Below are 22,477 nucleotides of genomic sequence, written 5' to 3' on the forward strand. Positions count from 1 at the left end.
TCGTGTACAAATTCCTATACCCAGTAGAGCCCTTATAATTGTCCCAGGAGACTAAGAACTAAACCAAAGCATAGTTCAGTGTACACAAGATGACTATGATGACCTCAAGTCTAAGGATACTTGTACAACTATCACTATGTGAATAACTGCTGACACGTGAGTGAACTCCATCAGTTGTTCAACTGAGTGAGTCATGTTCAGTGAACTTATTCTATAATAAGCACCTACATACTAGCTATAGTGTCACCACACAAATATCTATGAGAACAGACATCCTTCATAATGAAGCAAGCATAGTATGTACCGATCTTTGCGGATTACTAATTACCAGTTAGTAATCCTATGACCAGGAAATATTTAAGTTTAGAGTTATCATCTTTTAGGTCTCATTATTATGATCTCGTCATAATCCATAAAAAGCTTTACTCTAAACTATGGTATATCTTATTTAAACACTTAAATAGATAAAGTCCGTAATAAAACCAAAACAAGTCTTTTATTAATATCAATGAAATCAAAACAGATTACATAAAAGTTATTCCTAAATCATCATACATGATTGGACTTAGGACACATCTCTTTCAGTCTCCATCAACATTTTCTAATGCTCCCCCTGAAATTATGCTCTCTGAGTTGGATCCTTCATTATTTGAGTTTCCAGAAATATTAGAACATGAGTTTCCAGAATTAACAGAACTTGGCCCATCAGAACTTGAAGAACCTGTTATAGGTTCTGATGCTTCTTGAGATGTGGTTGGTTCTTCAGTATGCTCCCCCTGCACAGGTGCATTTTCCTTAGGCATAGTCACCACAGTTTCAATAACATCAGAGTTTGCAGTATCAGGATTTACATAATCAGAATTTAAAACTTCATTTTCGAATATCAGCTGATCATGATCATTGAAATCTTCAAGTCCAGTAATCTTCTTATCATCAAAAGAGACATTGATAGATTCCATGACAACCCTTGTTCTTAAATTATAGACTCTGAAGGCTTTTGTAGAAAGTGGATATCCAACAAAAATTCCTTCATCGGCTTTTAGATCAAATTTGGATAGCTGTTCGGGATGAGTCTTAAGAACAAAACACTTGCATCCAAATACATGAAAATACTTCAGATTTGGCTTCTTTTTCTTCACCATCTCATATGGTATTTTTCCATGCTTGTTAATGAGTGTTGCATTCTGAGTAAAACAAGCAGTCTGCACAGCTTCAACCCAAAAGTAGGTTGGAAACTTTGCTTCAGCAAGCATAGTTGGTGCAGCTTCAATAAGAGTTCTATTTTTTCTTTCAACAACTCCATTTTGTTGTGGAGTTCCAGGAGCAGAAAATTCCTGCTTTATTTCATTATCTTTGCAGAATTTTTCCATAATCAAATTTTTGAACTCAGTGCCATTATCACTCCTTATGATCTTCACAGAATCTTTGACCAATTTATCTAGTTGCTTGACATGATCAATCAAGATAGATGCAGTTTCACTTTTTGTGTGCAAGAAATACACCCATGTGTATCTGGTGAACTCATCCACTATGACCATAGCATATTTTTTCTTTGCAATAGACATGACATTCACTGGACCAAATAGATCAACATGTAGTAGGTGATAAGGCTCAAGAATTGATGATTCAGTCTTGCTCTTGAATGAAGATTTTCTTTGTTTTGCCTTCTAACATGAATCACAAAGGCCATCAGGAGCAAATACTGATTTTGGCAGTCCTCTCACTAGATCTTTCTTGACTAGTTCATTTATATTGTTAAAATTTAAATGAGAGAGTTTCTTGTGCAAATCCCAGCTTTCTTCAATTGATGCTCTACTCAACAGACAGATTGCAAAACCATCAGTACTTGTTGAAAGTTTGGCTTCATAAATGTTACCATGCCTCTATCCTTTCAGAACAACTTTGCCTGTAGATTTGCTTACAACTTCACAGTGTTCTTCAAAGAAATCCACATGATAACCTCTGTCATAGATTTGACTCACACTCAGCAGATTGTGTTTAAGTCCTGAGACCAGAGCTACTTTTTCAATGATGACATTCCCAAGATTGATATTGCCATATCCCAGAGTTTTTCCAATGTTTCCATCTCCATAAGAAACACCTGGGCCAGCTTTTTCCACAAAGTCTGATAGCAGGGCTTTATTTCCAGTCATATGTCCTGAACATCCACTGTCCAGAACTAGGATGCTCTTCATGTTGCCCTGCAATCACAAAGACCACTAATGATTAGTTTTAAGGACCCAGACTTGCTTGGATCCTTTGGCCTTTTTAAGTTTGTTAATATTTGCAGCGAATTTAGCATCAGAGTATATGTTAACAGTTTTATTATCAGATTTTGCAATATCAGACTTTGCATCAGAACTTACACTATAAGGAATAATGCTAACTTTCTTTACAGAAGGTTTTATTTGATAATAATCATAGTACAAACTATGATATTCCTTATAATTATAAATAGAATGCCATAAACTACCACAATTAAAACAAGGATTTTGTGGCTTATATCTAACAGACTGGCTCTTAACTCCTGATTTTGAAGGTAAGGAGTTTATATTCTTATTCTTCCTGCAGAAAGAAGCCAGATGGTTAGAATTTCCACAGTTATGACATGTTTTTCTAGGAGCATTAGGAACTGGCTTATAATTGTTACTTTTTTTCACACCTTCCTTTCCATTCCTATTTTTCCTTGGTGGCTTAACTTGTTTACATTCTTAACATCTTTCAGCTTATGCTTAAGCTGCTTCTTAGTCATTAAGCCTATGTTAACTTCAGTTGGCTTATCCTGTTTGGGTTTGTCAGAAGTTATTTTCTCCTTAACTTCTAATTTAACAATATCAGACTTTACAGTTACAAACTTAACAGGATTTACCTTTGGTTTTTGTTTAACAATTTTAGGCTCAGTTTCTACAGTTCCCTTACTGTTCTTGTCATCTCCATAACCTAAGCCCTCTTTCCAGTTTCCACTACTAAGAATATCCTGAGTTGCTTTACCAGAGTTATTCCAAGTCCTGATAATCTCTCTTTTATTTTCTAACTCAGTTTTTAGAGATTCATTCTTTTTTAACACTTCATCCCTAACATAAAAGGCATCATCTCTATCTTTCTGAGTTTGATGGAACATGATTAACTCCTTTTCTAAATAATCATTCCTCTTTTTATAAGCAAGATTTTCAAAAGTTAATCTTTCACATGTTAAAGTTTGATCTTTATAACTACTGAACATGATCTTAAGATATCTTTTTAACTCAGTAATATCATCAATATGAAAGGCATAAGTAGTTTGAGGTACCTTTAAGTCAGCAGTATCAGAACTGTTATCAGCATTTGCCATCAAGGCATAGTTTTCCTCATCCTCAAAATCTGAAGCATCTGACAAGCTTTTCTTCTTTGTGACAAGAGCCTTGCATTTTTCACTCTTCCCTTTTCTACAATCTGGAGATATGTGGCTTTTCTCACCACAGTTGTAGCATTTAACATTTGAGTAATCTCCTATGTCATACTTTCCTCCTTTGCCTTCAGATTTTATGAAACCTTACTTTTCAGAACTTGCACCTTTCCTGGAAAACTTCTTTCCTCTCCTGAATTTTCTGTACGCAATCTTTGTGACCCCTTTCACCATAAGAGCACACAGCTTCATCATCTCCTCATCAGGGTCCATCTCAGGTATACTTTCAGTTTATGAGTCATCATCACTATCAGAACTTGATGACTCAGTATCAGACATTGTGATGAGAGCCTTTCCCTTGCCTTTCCTTGAGGCAGCTTCTTCGGGACTTTCATCCTCAACCACAAAGGCAACTGTTCTTGACTTTCTTCAATTCCTCTTGCTTCTTTGTTCCATCTCAAGTTCATGACTCTTGAGCATCCCATAAATTTCATCAAGGGTTGTTTCATCAAGATTATGGTTGTCTCTTATTATTGTGGCCTTCAAATCCCATCTTTCAGGAAGAGCTAACATGAATTTAAGATTTGAATCTTCAATATCATACTCTTTGTCAACTAGTGACAAATCATTCAAGAGTTTGACAAATTTGTCAGATAAATCAGTTAATGACTCATCAGGCTTTGAGTCAAAGTGCTCATACTCTTGAGTGAGTATCGTCTTCATGTTCTTCTTGATTGAATCAGTTCCCTGACACCTTGTTTCCAAAGCATCCCATATCTCTTTTGCAGTCTTGCAGTTAATTACCCTGTTTGACATGACATTATCTATGGCACTATGCAGCAAGTGTCTTACCTTTGCATCCTTTGCAATTGATGAGATATCTTCAGCAGTGTAATCACTTTTCTCCTTTGGTACAGACTTTGTTGGCTGACCTGCAACTTCCACGGAGAGTTTGGTTGGCATATGTGGTCCTTCATAAATCCTGTCGAGATATTCTGGATCTGTAGCTTCCAGAAACATAGCCATCTTTACTTTCCATATGGAATACTCAGAAGGTTTCAACATGGGAACTCTTATAGTCTCATATCGACTATGAGTTATGGTTTTTGGAGGTTCTTCAGTTTTAGTGGGCTTGGTTGGAGTTTCTTCTTTAGACATGATTGATTTTGGATCTTAAATTGTTTGTGTGTTAACAGAAGGCTCTGATACCACTTGTTTGGTCACACACACTATAAAGGGGGTTGAATACAGTGTTTAGCACAATCAAATCGAATATAAGAACTCAAGTAACAGAAAACAGATTTTATTCAACACAATAAACTCTGTTACAATATGGAATTGTCCTCTCTCAGTGATGAACAAATTATCACGAGAGCTGCTAGAGTTACAAAGAATAATAACTTCGATAATCGTAACGCTTATAGTGTAAACTCTATGCATGTGTTTATATACTACACAGTTACAAGATAATCTTCTAATTGATATGGAATATAATTCTGCTTCCTAAAATATATCAACCAGTTATCTTTTCTTCCAAGTATTCTATTCTTCATAGAATTCCTTCTTCATACATAATTCTTTCTGTCTTAGTCTCAATCTTCTTTCCTTTCAATCAGCCGCCTGCCTTATCTGAAAGTCATCTTAAGTCCTGATAAATATCTTCTGAACCTTAAGTTCTGATAACTTAAGTTCTGATATCTTAAGTTCTGTCTTCAGTATAAGTGTTGATTTCTAGTTAAGTATTGATTTGTCCTGTAAGGTAAGATCTGAAAACTAAACACAAATCATATTACACATGACATTATCAAATATATCTAACAGGAATACAAGCCATACTCACGTAGTTCATGAGAAGAGCAACACGTGAACGTCACGCAAATTCGAGCTGATTGGAGGAAAGATCCTAATTTTCCTCCCACATTTGAGAGCTATGGCTTTAACGTGACCCCTGCCGTATTAGTAAAAGAATTTGGGAAATTGGGTAACGAAGTCAAGTGGCCTCCTAAGACTAATAAACTCAAATCAAACCCAGACTCAAAACTATGGTGCGAGTTCCATGGGGACTACGGTCACAAGGTCAATGACTGTGTAGCATTAAGGAAAGAAATATAAGCTCTGGTCAAGAAGGGATACCTAACAGAATATATATCGACGCATAGGAGCAACCATGTTCAAAGAGAAAACACACCTACAAGACTTCCACCCCCACCACCTCACCACAAAGTGATCAATTTTATTGCCGGAGGGTCTGACGTTTGTGGAGCTACGTATTCTCAAGCCAAGAGGTTAGCCAGAGGAAAAGATTTACAGGTTTCAAGAGCTGACATCATGGAGAATGGTTCAGATATCTTACAATTTGGGGGGCAGATATGGAACACGTCGTGGCACCGCAACATGACGGTTTGGTGATCTCCCTGTCCGTTGGAAACTGTCTCATAAAAAGAATACTGGTAGATAATGAAAGTGTTGCTAATATAATAATGTTCGCCACATTACAACAGATGGGCTTAAGTGAAGCAAACATGGAAAAAAGATTTACCACACTTGTTGGTTTTAGTGGCGAAACAAAGAAAACCATTGGAGAAATTCATTTGCCTACGTATGCTGGAGGAATCAATCTACTTCAAAGATTTTTAGTCATTGATAGGGGATCTACTTATAACATAATCCTAGGACGAGCATGGATTCATGACATGAAAGTAGTCCCATCCATACTACATCAAGTAGTAAAATTTCTTACGCCTTGGGGGTACAGCAAATACGCGGTGATCAATCTATGGCACGAGAATGCTACAAATCTTGCCTGAAACCTACGATACAACATGTCCAGAAGGAGCAACCTGGCACAGAATTACAGAGGCCGGAAAAATTGACAGAAGTGAAGTTGACAGATGAAGACAGGAGGGTGTTAATTGGCGAAGACGTGTCGCCTCAGATAGAAGCCAACCTAGTCGAATTCTTAACAAGGCTGGATGTATTTGCATGGGACCATGATGACATCACTGGAATCAGTCCCGACGTCATTACACATAAATTGAATGTCAATCCCAACTATGTTCCTATTCAACAGAAAAGATGCAAATTTGGACTAGAAAGAAACAAGATAATCAATGAAGAAATCAACAAGTTATTGAAAAATGGAATGATTCATGAGGTTGATTACCCGGAATGGTTGGCCAATGTAGTGATAGTACAAAAGAAAAATGGCAAGTGGAGGGTATGTGTTGACTATACAGACTTGAACAAATCCTGTCCTAAAGACCCATATCCATTACCACATATTGACACGATGGTCGACTCTACAGCAGGCCACGAGTTGCTTACTTTTCTCGACGCGTCGAGTGGCTTTAACCAAATACGTATGGAACCGTCAGATGCAGAAAAAATAGCTTTCGTGACAGACATGGGCATATTTTGCTATTTAGCAATGCTTTTCGGGTTAAGAAATACAGGGGCAACTTTTCAGCGTTTAGTGAACAAAATGTTCAAAGAACAATTAGGCAACACAATGGAGGTGTACATCAATGATATGGTGGTAAAATCAAAAAATGCTAATGATCACGTCCAGGATTTGAAGCAAGTATTTGAAGTCTTAAGAACATACAACATGAAACTCAATCCATCCGAGTACAACTTTGCAGTATCATCTGGAAAGTTTTTAGGGCACATGGTGATTAGGAGAGGAATAGAAGCAAGCCCGGAATAAATTAAAGCCATTGAAATCACGAGTCCAAGATCTGTTAAAGAAGTTCAAAAGCTAACAAGACGAATTGCAGTACTCAACAGATTTATATCACGATCATCAGACAGATGTAAACCATTCTATGACGTACTCAGAAAAAATAAAGGGTTTGAATGGGAATCACGACATGAGATGGCTCTAGAAGCATTAAAGAATTACTTGTCTACAGCAATGTTATTGTCTAAACCAATCTCAGGGGAAATATTGTATGTGTACCTGTCAGTAACAGATCATGCTGTTAGTGGTGTCCTCGTACGAGAAGAGAACGGGTCACAGCTTCCTGTCTATTACATAAGCCGAAGTCTACTGGATGCGGAAACTAGATACACGTCTTTGGAAAAACTGGTGCTAGCTCTCTCCACAACCTCTACAAAGTTGAGACACTATTTTGAAACATAAAAAAAATGTGTGAAGACGAATTATCCGCTGAAAAACGTATTAAGCAAGCCTGAATTAACGGGTCAAATGGCTAAATGGTCAATACGTTTAAGCACATACGACATTTCCTATGACTCACGAACAACTATCAAGTCCCAAGCATTAGCTGATTTTGTGGCTGACTTCAGTCCTAACCTATTATGTCAAGCAGATCAGGAAGTACAACACTTAATTTCCACGATAAAAGTGGAACCCTGGTCACTATACATGGATGGTGCCTCCAACATCAATGGTACAGGTCTAGGGTTAGTACTAAAATCTCCACACGGGGACACCTTCGGAATACGAGGCATTGATAATTGGGATGACAACAGCTCTGGACTTGAATATAGTACACTTGAAGGCCAATTGCGGCTCTTTACTCATTATGAATCATGTAAAGGGAACTTATGAAGCTAAAGATAGCAAGATGTTGGCATATATAGGAATCGTCAAGAGCTTACAAAATAAATTCGATTCTTTCACAATACGACAAGTCCCAAGGGAACAAAATATTCAAGCGGACGCCTTGGAAGGCATTGGAGCAGTATCACGATAAATGAACATCTCGAACATCCCCATTATCCATGTTCTAAAACCAGCTATGGAAAGAAACGAGGAAAAATATGTTGTCATGAATATAGAAGAAGGTGAACGTCCCGGTTGGACGACAAAGTACAAGGAATATCTCTCAAAAGGCATCTCCTTCAACAGCAAGAGTGAAGCTACGACATTCAAGATGAAGGTATCCAAGTTCTGTTTAGTTGATGGAGTGCTATTCAAAAAGTCTGTTAGTGGCTTATGACAAAGATGTCTGGAGAAAGAAGAATATGAATAGGTCTTGCAAGACATACACGAAGGACAGTGTGGTAATCATACATGAGGGAGGAATTTGTCATGTAAGATTCTTAGGATGGGGTACTACTGGCCTACAGTAAAATAAGACGCTATCGACTACGTCAAAAAATGTGATGCCTGCCAAAGACATGCACCAATTATACATCAACCTTCAGAGTTGTTGCATCCTACTGTTCCTTCATGGCCCTTTATGAAATGGGGTATGGACATAGTAGGGAAGATGCCCCCAGCTCCAGGACAGATAGTGTTCATGTTGGCCATGACCGATTACTTCTCAAAGGGGATCATAGCTGGAGCCTTCAGATAGGTTAAATCCAGAGAGGTAATCTCGTTCATCGAAAAGAATATATTATGTAGATTTGGTATCCCTTCTGAAATAATTTGTGATAACGGCTCGCAATTCATTTGCAACAAGACCGAAGATTTTTGTAGAAAGTGGAACATCAATTTAATAAAGTCCACGCCAAGGTACCCACAAGCTAACGGTCAAGCAGAGTCCGGCAACAAGATCATTATCAACAATCTGAAGAAGAGACTGACGTCGCATAAAGGGAAATGGGCTGAACAACTTCATTTGGTGTTATGGTTAGATAGGACGACACCTAAGACATCTACAGGACAGACTCCCTTTAGTCTAGTCTATGGAACAGAAGTTGTCATGCCAACTGAAGTTATTTGTCCAACAGCCGGATATGGTTTGTCAACCGTTGAGACGAACCACGATGAACGAGTACACGATCTAGATGTGATTGACGAGCTATGTGACATGGCTAAAATTAGAATGGCATCTTATCAACAAGCAGTGGCTAGAAGTTACAACAAGAATGTGCGCCTTAGGACGTTTGCAGTAGGCGACCTAGTACTGAGAAAGGTGTTCCAGAATACTATGGATATGACAGCTGGGAAATTTGCTGACACCTGGGAAGGGCCGTATTTGATCGATGAAATTGTTGGTCGTGGAGCATACAAACTTTCGACTCTTGAGGGCGTCCAAGTTCCAAGAAGTTGGAACGTACTACACCTCAAAAAATACCACATGTAATCCTTTTGCTACTTATTTTCCTACTTGGCACTAAATAAGTCGATAGGACAAGTATTTAGTTCTCTAGCTAATTTGATTCCTTAGGGGTAGCTTTTCAGTACGTTTGATGTTTGCTTTTCTTCCTTATGAATGAATACATGTGGTTCTTGTTTAGATTTTCATTTACTTATTTACTTATAATTAGGACATGTTACCTTCTACTTGCTTTACGGGTTTGCTACAACATACTTAACGAAGTTTACAATAGAAAAGAGGCTTAGATTCTCAACTCTATTACTATAAAAGGGCTGATCACCCCACGACATGTCAAGGTCCACTCTTGATATTACAAGAACATATATAAACAAGGTGAATAAGAGGCTTAGTCTCTCGAAATTTGCCAACAAAGTTTAACTTACAATTTGCCTTATTTCAAGAGTACTATTTTTTAAAAATATAAATATTCTTAATAAGACATGACGATGCATGCATTAACGAAAACACGAACAATAAAATAATTTCAACAAAGCAATAATACCCAAACAATAACGACGATAAAATACAATACGACAAATCAAATGGAATCGAAACAACGATACTTGTAGACAATAAATATTCCGACTCCCCGCCTTAATAGGTGAAATAGGAGTCGACAAGCACAATCAAGTCTTCAAAGGAATAAGTCGCAATAAAGTTCATGGCAATATAAAAATTACATAACTACTTTTCCTCAATCAAGGTCCTTAGCAAACTTATCTCCACCTTCCACATCATCTACACCGTCTGGAGACATACTGGGAAAGGCGTCTTCAGGGTAAGTGTCGTTATAAATCTTCATGGTTTCGTCAACATCCCAATTCTGCCATTCACCTTTGTTGTACTCAAGCATCATCTCCATTCTAGTACGCATGACATGTTGTGTCACCACTTTGGCAGCCTCATCTTTCATCTCATTCTCCAAAGACTGGACTTTAGCAGCAAAGTCGTCGAACTCCTGTTAAATCTCACTGACTTTCTTCATATTGTCTGACGCACGGTCAAGAGCAGTCTGTAATTTTTTAGGGCAATCTTTGTGCTCGTCTTCGAAAGCTTTGAACTTCTTCACTTCATTCGCATAAACTTCGTAAGCAACCATGGCATTTTGAAAAGCCTGCACATAAAAGAAAGAGATAAACACGTCACAAGCACATGACAAATTTGTCTACGAAGCTTTAAGAAATTAAATTCTGCTTATATGAAAAATATGGCCTTTTGCATCATCCAGTATGCTTTCAACAGTCTTAGCACTCTGACTCTCCAAAGACTGGGGCAGTAATATATCCCCCAACAGATGTGCAAAGGACGAGGGTTTGGCTCCCGTGCTATAGTGGTGTGCTACGAGGGGCATGAAGTAATTCATATCACCACATGTGGACATGCTAGAGTGTTCAGTTCTGACCTTCTTAACTGGAGGACTAACAACAGGGCTAAGTATCACTGGGGCTTTCGAATTCTCGGTCTTAACAGACTTGTCCTCACAAGCTCTCTTAAAAAGGTCTTTACTAGAAACAATTAATGGCTTGATCACTGGAGGTTTAAATTTTACAATAATGAAGAATGGGTCAATAGTTGACAAAAAAACTACGAGAAAACTGAGGAGAGCAAAAAGGCATAGCAGACGGGAGAAAGCACGACAAATACCTCTTGCGTACTTGCGTCTGGAGCTCATCTCAATATCATTCAAAGGTTTGGGACTCTCTCTAGAATCGGACGAAATACTTTGTATGGACAAAGAGGGCTTAGGAGCAAGAGATATAAACTTACTTCTAGTTCGTGAAGAAGCACCTTTAGCAACTGTAATTCCGGAAGGAAGACTGGCATCCCCTTTTACTGCAACCTTCTTCATAGAAGCAACAAATTCGTCTACATCAATCGCCGAAGCATTCCTGATCGGCCTGTTGAGGCAATTCTGCCAAATTCTTTCTGCAACCGGTAGACCCATGATTTTCTCCGTGATTTCCTTAGCAATGACGTCATCATCTTTTGTTTCAAACTCGACGCCTTTTAAATATATATATATATATATATATATATATATACCAATCAACAATAAACACAAACAAGTTAATGACGAGAAAGGAAAGACAAAGACATCAAGACTAAGTGTTATAAATTAAGCAAGGTGAAAACGCGGACGATGAGATATAATTGTACAAATATCGAGCATGCAAGGACAATTGGGTTACAACACCTAAATTTGAACAGTTACTAAAGGAGAAATAACATGAGACAAGAATTAAAAGTATGAAAAATACCATCTACGTTCCATTCTTCCAGCAAATAATCAACATCTTCGCCAAGGGTCGATTTTTCAGCATAAAAATATTCTCCTTTCCACCCACGATCATTCACCGTATCGTTATTCAAGATCAAAGGGTTATGTTTATCTTTATTCACGAAACTAAACCGACAATTGCTAAATTTCTTGATGGAATAAGAAAACTTAACTACATCTGCATTAATCTTCAGGTTATGCTTCTCTTCAATCGCGTCTAAACAGGCTAAAGTCCTCCAAGCGAAGGGCATCAATTGAGCAGGCGACACATGCAAAGCGATTAAAACACTCTTGACAAGATTAGAGTAAGTAAGGACAAACCAATACTAAAAGGGTAGAAGTAGAAGCAAATCCAGCCATCTCGATGCCAATCGGCTAATTCTTCAGCGGAGGGGAGCATCATGTTAAACTTGTCTCTGAATAAAATCATAGCTTCGGCAATCCTATCATCTTTCCAATTCGGTTTGCAGTTGTCTCTAGGATCGAGGATGTTGGTAGGAACCCATTCGCTCTTTTCGATTGTTTCGACCATGGAAGTGGAGTTTTTTGAAGGTATTTGTTTAAGGGGTTTCTTAGGCATAAGTGTATTGTGGGAGAATACAAAAGAGATGTATATGTAAATGGTGAAGATAAATTAGCTCTCCTGATTAACGAAGAACGTGAATCTAGAGGATAAGAATGAGAAGGGACTGTGACTTATCAACTCAAAGATGCTTTATATTCTTACACGTCACTGGAAGATTAAATTGATAAAATAGATTTTATTAATTTAATGGGGCAATTGTTGTGACCAAAAATTATCTTTTTAAATTCGACATGACACAGAAGTGACGGACATGATTGAAGGGCAAGACATGACGAGGAGCAACGAACATGACGGCAGAAAAAGACGACTTGACGACATAAAGAATAACAAAGAAGATTATAGATAAGATCAGACTCAGTCAAAGTGATAAACATGGAGGTAGTTCCTATTCTTGTGGCTAGTGCATTTGAAAATTTTATCAGCACGTTGGGGATTAGTAGGAGATTTTGTAGGATATTAGTTGAATAAAACGTGCATAAATAGAAGAGTGATGTGCAAGGGAGAAAAATATACAATCTATTAGCATAACTACTCTACTTTGTAACCTCAAGAAATATAGTGAAAATATATTTGGCTGGAACATACCCGCCCGCTATTTTTTCTTCCCTTTGGAAGTTTTCCGTGTCACCAATTCTTTTTGCACACGTACTTACTTTACATTATATGTTTATCGATCAATAATTTTATTTTTAGAATTTAATCCAACAAAAACACCCAAAACACAACTTATGCGCTCGTGTCTCTGAGAAAACTCTTTCAATCAATGATAAAATATTCTACCTCTTTTATTTTTTAAAATATTAAATGTTAACCTAAGGTAGAACCGTAGAAATGTACGAGTTAAACATACAATATGAGATTTTTTTAGCAAAAAGAACACATGCAAAATGTAGATTGAAACATCAAAACTCAGGCAAAGTAATCTTAACTCATTTTTTATAATTATTATAAAATATTAGCTCTTAGTGATTTAAGATATAAATAAGGAATTTTATCTCCAACAATCCTCATTATATTCATTTCTTATCTAATAATCTAATAGTAACAATTCATTATTTTCACTCATTTCTTATTTAATAATTTAATAGTAACAATTCATTATTTCATCATAATAAGATGGAGAAAGATGAAATTATTAGTGATACAAGAATACCAGTAACAATTTTATTATAAAATATTGTTTAATGGATTCTTAAAAAGAGAAAGATACATGTTAAAAATAACTAGTAGAATGAAGTTATTAGTGATATATGGAGTAATTAGGAGATGGAGTAACTGGGAGATTGTTGTAGTAAGAATTTTGATCTCATTCCTTAAAAGCCATTTTAAGAATTTGAATAGTTAACTTGTTGGAGTTGATATTTGGAATCAAGGAATCTTGTATAATATAGAGGAATTGTTAGTTATTTGGAATTAAAGAATCTTGTATAATATAGAGTTACTCTGAGTGATTTCTTAAAAAAATAGTATCCTTTACTCCTGATTTATTTATAAATAATCATTAGTGATTCCTTATCTTACTTTTTTTTTGTCAAATTTATAGCAGATTTTATTAATAACATGAAAAAAATTCAATAGGGACAAACCCCCAATTGATCATGCAAACAGGTTAAAAAACAAATAGAAGAACTAAATAATTAGCCTCTTTGTTTCCGGATTGCTTAACTGACTGAATAAAAATATTCTGAAAATTAAAAATGAAGATAATGATTTCTCGAGCGATCCAATCTGCATCTCCACCGAACACAGTAGTTTCACAATTGACCCTCACATTAATTCCATGGATAGTACAATGTTCAGAGGACTCAGTTGCAAAATCTGAGAGGGCCTTCGTGTTATGAACAAAAATATTTTGTGAGAGGTGAGCACATGCGATTTTCACTACAGTTCCAAAAGCACCCCAGCTATCTAACTGCCCGACACCAGCTATAAATCTGCCGAAAGTGTTGTTGATGCGAGATATCCAGATCTCCCAATATACCGTAAAATCCATTTTCAACACATCGCACAAAGTGAGACACATCGCACAAAGCGAGACACATCGCACAAAGCGAGACAATCAAACACATAAATAACAATTCAATTAAACGAAACGAAAAAGAACCGAATTTTTGAACAAAATCCGATATTTATTGAAAGAAAGTTAAAAACAAATGATAAAAATATTGTATGAATGAAGAGAGAGGATGGAGATAGAGATGAAGATGGGTAGAAAGGGTGAAGAAGGAGGTGTGATAATTAGGGTCAAAGGAAGATGGGGCGGCCGACTCTCATCGAGAGAGAGAATTAGGGTTTTGGAGAATTCATTTTTCTCTTATTCTCCATTTCAAATGCGTAACTAGATTTTAAATATAATAATAAAATATTATTATTATATACTTATAATGAATGGGTTGAGTTACAGTAAAATATCCTAAAATACTATAATCTGTTTTTATAATAATATTTTTAAAATATATTATAGGACTCTACTAAGATTGCTCTAATGGTGCAACAGTAGATTTAACGAAATATATATATTGCTTTATTTATATTTTCGTCCAAAGAATACATATTTAAAAACATTCGAAAAATATTTATTTATAATGATCATAAATTCATCTTAAATGACAAAATGAGTAAAGTTAACCATATGGCACTTTCTAGATAGCGTTCCAACTTATTTCTTTGTTTTAGTTATAGCTCGGGTATTTTACATGTGATTAGATTTATATCACCCGTTTATAATCTATGATGCATGTTTTTTTAAAAATAATAATTATTTTATTAATTTAATATATTTTAAAAAAATAATATTTTTTTTAAATGATGGTTAGTTATCTTTTGATTTTATAATATTTAACTTCTTTTACTCGTATAATTTTGTTTTCACATGTTATACCGACCAAACTAAATAAATCTAATTATATTTGGTTTTGTTATTGTTAGCGCGGATCCATAGCATAATTTAATTTTCGTCGAGAGAAATTGTGTATATTATATAGTTTTATCATGTGGTAATTATCTTTATTTTTAAAATTAATCCTTTTTTATTTCATATATTAAAATTATTCATTCATGCAATACCTAATTTACATTTTAATTTATGTTTCGATTTTTTTAGCTTATAAGTCATAATATACTAAACTCATTATCAATTATCAACTTACAAGTAATTTATACGTAAAATTCTCCAAACACTGAATAATTAAATCATAAGTTATATTTTTTTTAAAAACCCAAAAAGGCTCGTAGTGTGCCACTAAATCATATTTGGACTTAAGTACTTAGTTTTATAAAATTAATAAAATCAAAAGGTAGAAGGGAGTAAGAAGTAAGGAGTTTTTTAATTTTATTTTTTTATCATTAAACACAAGTACAAATTAGTAGGAGTTTTTAATTTTATTTTGGATTTTTTTGAAAAATACCCAAGGTTAAAAGCATTTTTGCAAAAATATTGTCACTTTTTTAAAAAATTTGTAAAATTACTTTTTAAGGTTGCTTTTAAGGTTGATTTTGGTTGCTGCTGCCCTGCCCCACCGGCACATCAGCACTCTGCCCAGTCAGCTACCACGCCTTGGGTGGAACCCAGCTGCCACGTCAGCATTGGATGAGACCCAAGTGTCACGTCAGCTGCCACGTCAGCTGTCATGTCAGCATTAGTACAGTTAGCGCACAATCAGCATAGCTCCAGTCAGCGCACAGTCAGTATAGTATAATTATTAAATAATTAAAATAGTATATTTGCAATTAAGATAATATATTTGCAATGAATTTGAAAAGATAATATTTTTATAAAAAAAATTGGAAAAATTAGTATTTTTGATAAATTTTCTTTTATCTTTTATGATCAAATACACATACAGGCCGATAGTAGTCGAACCCTTAACCTTGCTCAGGAAGCCAAGACCTCAAGCTGATGCCTTGGTGGTGGGAGGTGCATATATGGGGCGGCAGAAAGGGAGGTGGCAACTGGCAACCATCGGAGGGAAATTGACAACGACTCTACCACGCAAATTCTATCACACTATTCTCCAACTTCAGATATATAATACAAGTACTGCCTTAGATATGTCCACTGATCTGTAAAACATGTGTAAAATGTGTTTGATACTTTTATGCAGTCTTGATCGTTCAAGTTTGATTGGGATTAAATGTCAAATCAAAATTACAAAGATTAAATCGAACAATTTGGTTAGTCGCTTTGAATAAATAACTTCTCAGTTTAAAACCAATATTTAAAGAGTAAATGATACTTTGCAACCCTTATGAATATTCATTTTTTCGGTTTGATCTTAAACTTTTAATTTTGGATGCATTCCTTAATTTATAATTTCATTTTATATTGTGCCCTTTTAATAATTTTTGTCCAAAATACCGCTATTGTCAGGGGTAAAGTCGGATTTTTTTTCAAAATTTTATATAATGACGATATACATCCCATGGTTTTAATATTTTGACGATATGTACCCTATATAGTCTTATAGTTTATACTTTATTTTAAATTTTCATAACTTTTGAAATCCATAAAATATATATTATAAAATTAAATTAAAAAATAAAACATATAACAGACAAACTGACTAGGGTCGAGTGTGATTTTTTTTTAAAATAAACAGAAACCCAAAATTAATGTTATAAAAACGATCCAAATCAAAATCAAATGCTATAAAATTAACGAAATCTTGAGCTCAGACATAAATATAAAATTCGATGGTTTTTAGTAGATTATTATATTATGAAATCCAAACCAAACAAAATAAAATAGAAAATTTTGGTTTGTGTAGTATAGTTCAATGTATTCCGAGAAAAAGAATGTCTAGTAACATTGCATGCATTATACGAATTTATATATTTTTTGAAACGAGTTGAAATTAAAATCGGGGTGTAATCTGTTACAATATTAAAAATACGGGGTGCACATTGTAATAATATAAATATAAAAAAATTATTCTGATTTTACCTTTGAAAATTATTAAAAGAGGTGCGATATGAAATGAAATTAAAAGTTGAAGGATGCATTCTGCCAAAATTAAAAGTTTAAAATTAAACCAAAAAAGTGAATATCAGAGGGCAATTTACTCATATTTAAATTATGTATTATGTATTTTAAATACGTGAAACAATTTTTTTTTTTTAACATTTTGCACAATACTTGTAATTGTAGATAATGACATGTCTGTCCAAATAAAACCTTATTTTAACAAACGATGTTCGAGTTCAATTAGACGTGATATTTGCAGTCATCTGTATAAATTCATGGTATGTGTGCTCTTTTCATCTCTATACGTATTTTTGTCAGGTTGTTAAATTGGAAGCAACTAGCCGGTAATGCATGTGCAGTACAAGGTCCGGCAAAGAAAATGAACAACGTAAAACTAGAGAGCGTGCGAGAGAGGTAGGGAACACTCATATGGGGAATGGATGAACAAACTGCCTTTTTTTCTTTTACTCTTTTTCGCTCTTGCAATGAACACTTATATCATTGGCATTGACTTGTTTGTCCAAATGCCTTTTGTAAAGTGCCCTAGCTATCTCCTTTTACCGAAGTTCTGTCTTTTTCTATCTACTATCCCCAATTCATTGTTTACCTAGCTCTTTGTGTCTTTGTGTATCAACAAATAAACAATTTTAAATGCATAGACACCGAAGGGGACCTTCTTCTCTTGTAGCCTTGTTGGTATAAGGGAATGGGATCATCATATGTTGAGGTGGAGAGTGCGGTGCACATTTATTTACCGTAAACAAACTGAGCTGATTGTCACATCGGCTTGTTTAACTCGAATCAAGTTAATAAGAAATCGAATTTGAGTTCAAATTAGAAAATATGATCGACAAACTTATCGAGTCAAACCAAATGTTATTAGTTTTTTACTCGAATTTGACTCGAGATTAACATGTAATAGCCTTACTAAACTCGCCTAAAAAAGTTATACACATCAAAAAATTAGTTAATTTATATTATAAATATATTACAATCCATGCACACAATAATCTCTTGTTTTTGGGTGTGAAGCAGTCTCAAACATAGATCAACTACTAATCATCTAATTTCCTATATTAACAAAATATTGATCAACTCAAACTCGACTCACAAACAACTCAAATTTGACTCATTTATTTACGAGCTCGAGTTTAAACAGTAAAAGATGATACAATAACAGTAATCAAGTTTTGCTAGACACATTTATTTAAAAACTTGAACTCGATTAAGTAATTATGGTTTCTCAATGATCTATTAATATTAAAAAATCAACCAATGTGACAAAAACAACCCTTGTAGTTCCAACACCAATAAGGTGCACTTACTGATTTGAATCACTTTCAAACTTTTTCTTGCCATTTAAATTTTGAAATTATATTTTGTCTTTTTCTTGAAATTATTTTAGTGTTTGGTTTCTTGAAGAATGCAGTTTCAAATAGAGCATCTTTCTGCAAATTTATGCGAGAGTATAATATATTTGTGTGTATGCACTATGTATATATAATATCTATAAAAATATAAAATTTCTGGTTGATATCTTAGTTAAAACGCACGAGCATCTAACCTATAATTGTTGTGGTCAGAGACAAATGTTGTATATTTCGAAAACAAAACATAGATCTTTGTGTTTATATAAAACTGGAGGATGTTATTTTTTGTAACCCACGGTTAAAGAATATAATTAATACAACTCATTGATCAATGTAATTATACAAAGTATGTCTGTCAGATTTGTATTTAAAAATTAATTCTCACTTGCTCCAATATGATACTCTTACTAGTATTATATTTTATTTTTTTTCTGCAGGAATCTTACAATCAAGTTTGACATTGGAAACTCTCTCATCTGAACTAAACATAATATAAAATGACAATAAGATAAAACAGAAGTTTCAGATAATACAAGTTTTCCGATCAACCACCACACCAGTTTCCATCAGCTTGTGGATGAGCAGTCTAATACAGTAATAGTACTAACACATATTACTTGTGTCCAAAAAAAGTACTTGTGAAATTGTATCCTCTTCTTCTGCTGGCATGGAACCTTGCATGTAGCAGAACATAACAGAGAACAAAATTTTCTGAGTTTGGTTTTGGACGACTGGTCTGTTGTGAAATATTGATTTATGACTAAAGAACTGTAAATTATTCTCCTTATGCTCATTAGTCCATTTTATTGTCGTACAACGGGTTGGCTAAATTAGAGACGTTTTTACCCAGATCAAATTATACGTAAACACAAGTCCTGCTCATTTAACTGTTTAAGGCATTTTATGCAGAATAATGCTACATAACGTAAAACTTATACTATATAGCGTGACAAGTGTTAAAATATAATTCGTGAACGTATATTAATGTATGCGAGATCCCATATTTTTATGAAAAAAGTTATCATTTATCGAATATTTGAAAAGAAAATTATAAAAATATTTTGGGTTTTAGTAATTTTTTGGGAGCTGATATGTACACACACTCCATTCATATGTGTATACCCTTTTATTAGAATTAGGACTAAAATATTCTTACTCAACATTAAAAGAGGTTGGAGTTGTATGTGTACACGAGAGTATTATAATCTTGATATTAATAAAGGTGTGCACATATATATAAGAGTGTGCATATATCATCTCCTTGATTTACATAAAAAAAATAACCTTCTTTTTTCCTGCATGTATATTGTCTGTATGTATAAAATGAAGCAGCTTTTACCTAAGAAGCTAGGCATAGGGTAATACAAACAAATAGGAGGGGGACCTAATAAGAAACAAGGTTGCCACAAACTTCAATTATGTTGCTGTATCGATAATGAAAAGGTCAAGATTCATGAGCCATCGGTAATTTTTAATATTCTAAGATTCCATGGACAAACGTTAGTCTGTTTGCTACACTAGGACAACGCAGATATCTCGATCAAAAAACCAACCTTTAGTATGCCCTCTCCTAATCTCTTCCAAAAGCGAAGAATTAACGGCGTTAAGACAAAACGAACCATTACAAAACCTCGTTTCCTTTTAAGCATCCAATGTCTCCTTGCAGTTATTTGTTTGACACTATAAATAACAATAAATAGATGAGAACAGTTAGATATAATAATAAATTAATATTATATTAATATTTAAACTGAGCCGTATTATATTTAAATTTTTATATTCTTTATTTTTAATAATTTCTACAGGTTCAAGATTCGAGTCTCGAGAACAATATATTATATTATTTATTTTCAGTCAAGTCTCAAATTATCATAAAACATATATTATTATACTTATTATGTTCTTCAGTTTATTTTTCTAACTATTGAGAACTATATTAATATGTATTAATAATTTTAAGATAAAATATATTATTAAAAATTATTCGGGTGTTAAAAGTAATCCGTGTATCGCACGGGTATAGGTTAGTATTTAAATTATTACAAAAACCAAATATTGTTGTTATGATTTTAATTTTTTTTAAAATATGTGCAGGGAGACAGTCTATGACAATGGTTTAATTATGCAGTAAACAGATTTTTAGCTGTTGTATCAATCATTCAATAGATATGAGTAAAAAAGAGTCACATGGATCTGGATATTGTATGCGGTCTGAAAAATTACTTTTTGTCCCTGTTTACGGACCGCAAATATTGTTTGCGATTGAGAGCTGAAATCGCTAAATGTAAATGGATCAGTGCATTAACATCAATAGGTAATTTCAGGTCTCAACACATATAATGTTCACAGTTCGTGATTATGAGATAAAAAGGTAATTTTTCTAGATCGTAAAAAACTGTCCCTTAACTACTTTTTTTTTATTTATAATCATTGGATGAAATCAACTATCCAACGGCGTGTTAGAAACCGTCCTTCGTATTTGTATGTGTTAAGTTTTTCATCAGCCAGTAGTAAAAAAGAGTAGTAAATAAGAGGTATCTCACTTTTATGCGAGGGCTCGAAATAAATAGAAATATATTTAGCAGAAAAAGTAAAATAGATAATAGTAATCGATAAACTTTTGCTAAACAAATAATTAATCATTCTAGTAGCATTATTATGAATTTGATATTAAAGTTAGTTTTGCAAAACACGGAGATCATATAGTTCAGACGAATCAGAAGATCAATGGTCCCCAGCAAAAACTTGTGGCCTACCCATTGGCTAGCAGAACAAAAGTAGTGTATTTGCGTTGTATTTGTATTTCAGAATTCAGACATTTTTTTTTCTTTTATGCACATTTATTATGTAAAGAAAATAAAAAGAAACGTTTTACAGTTAAACCTCGATTAAGTAATATCTGATAAAGTAATAACCTCGCTTAAGTAATAATTTTCATCGGTCCCAACTTGGGCCAATGTTGTAAAGTAATATTCTCGCTAAAAGCATAAGATAATAAAAAATTCGAAAGTCATTAAGGGCCCAAGTAATATGTAAAGTAATAATTCCATAATTATATATATATATATATATATATATATACTGTATAATGTATATGATTACAAAATTTAATTCTTATTAAAATATGAATCTATTGTAGCTTGTTTCTTCTTTCCACCAAAGCCAAAATTAATCTCGTCCTTGACTTTATGTAAAGCAAAAATAACTCCTGGTATGTTTTGCTCGTGTTGTAACAAGTAATTGTTCAAAGTGGTGAGTGCTTGAAATGCTTCCTTTGATGACACGCTTGGGATGACATTGCTATCGTCGGGTTCAGTGTATAGTTAATCACAAAGTCTTATCATTAATATTATGGTGTCTCTTCATGTATTTTTATTTAAGAATTACAATAAATATTAGATGGTTGAGTTTCAATACAACGTACACAACACATGTTACCTTTATGTACTGATCTGGTGCAATTTTAATATGCATGCATCTAGTTTTTGGATATAAGTAATCATAATAAAAGTAATTTTAGATCAAATACATTGCATGTGATTAATTCTAGTTTTTATACGTACATTATATATTATACTGTACCACGTAAACATAAAAATTCGGTAAAGTAATAAAATATTACTCTATCGATAAAGTAATAAAATATTATTATATCGATAAAGTAATAAATTCGGTAAAGTAATATTTTTTCCCGGTCCCAAGGGTATTACTTTAAAGAGGTTTAACTGTATTATTATCACGGGATATAGATTTTGTTCAGTTTAGTACTGTACTGAGTCCTGACTCGGGAAACTAATAGACAGTTGACATAAGTTTAATAT

General features: G+C 34.0%; 1 protein-coding gene across 1 annotated transcript; it reads left to right on the top strand.

The window, feature by feature from the left end:
• The first annotated feature begins 7,259 nt into the window (after positions 1 to 7,259).
• LOC141718840 (uncharacterized) lies at positions 7,260 to 7,958 on the top strand. Its single transcript, XM_074521219.1, has 2 exons — positions 7,260 to 7,472; positions 7,542 to 7,958. The coding sequence occupies exons 1-2, from the start codon at positions 7,260 to 7,262 to the stop codon at positions 7,956 to 7,958; spliced, it is 630 nt and encodes a 209-aa protein (XP_074377320.1).
• Positions 7,959 to 22,477: the final 14,519 nt, after the last annotated feature.

The sequence above is a fragment of the Apium graveolens genome, chromosome 4 (genome assembly GCF_009905375.1).
Source record: "Apium graveolens cultivar Ventura chromosome 4, ASM990537v1, whole genome shotgun sequence".
Taxonomy (NCBI): domain Eukaryota; kingdom Viridiplantae; phylum Streptophyta; class Magnoliopsida; order Apiales; family Apiaceae; genus Apium; species Apium graveolens.

Coding starts and splice junctions, on each gene's coding strand:
- LOC141718840 (XM_074521219.1), top strand. CDS start 7,260: ATGGCTCTAGAAGCATTAAAGAATTACTTGTCTACAGCAATGTTATTG. Junction 7,473..7,541: donor ACACGTCTTTGGAAAAACTG/GTGCTAGCTCTC, acceptor AAATGTGTGAAG/ACGAATTATCCGCTGAAAAA.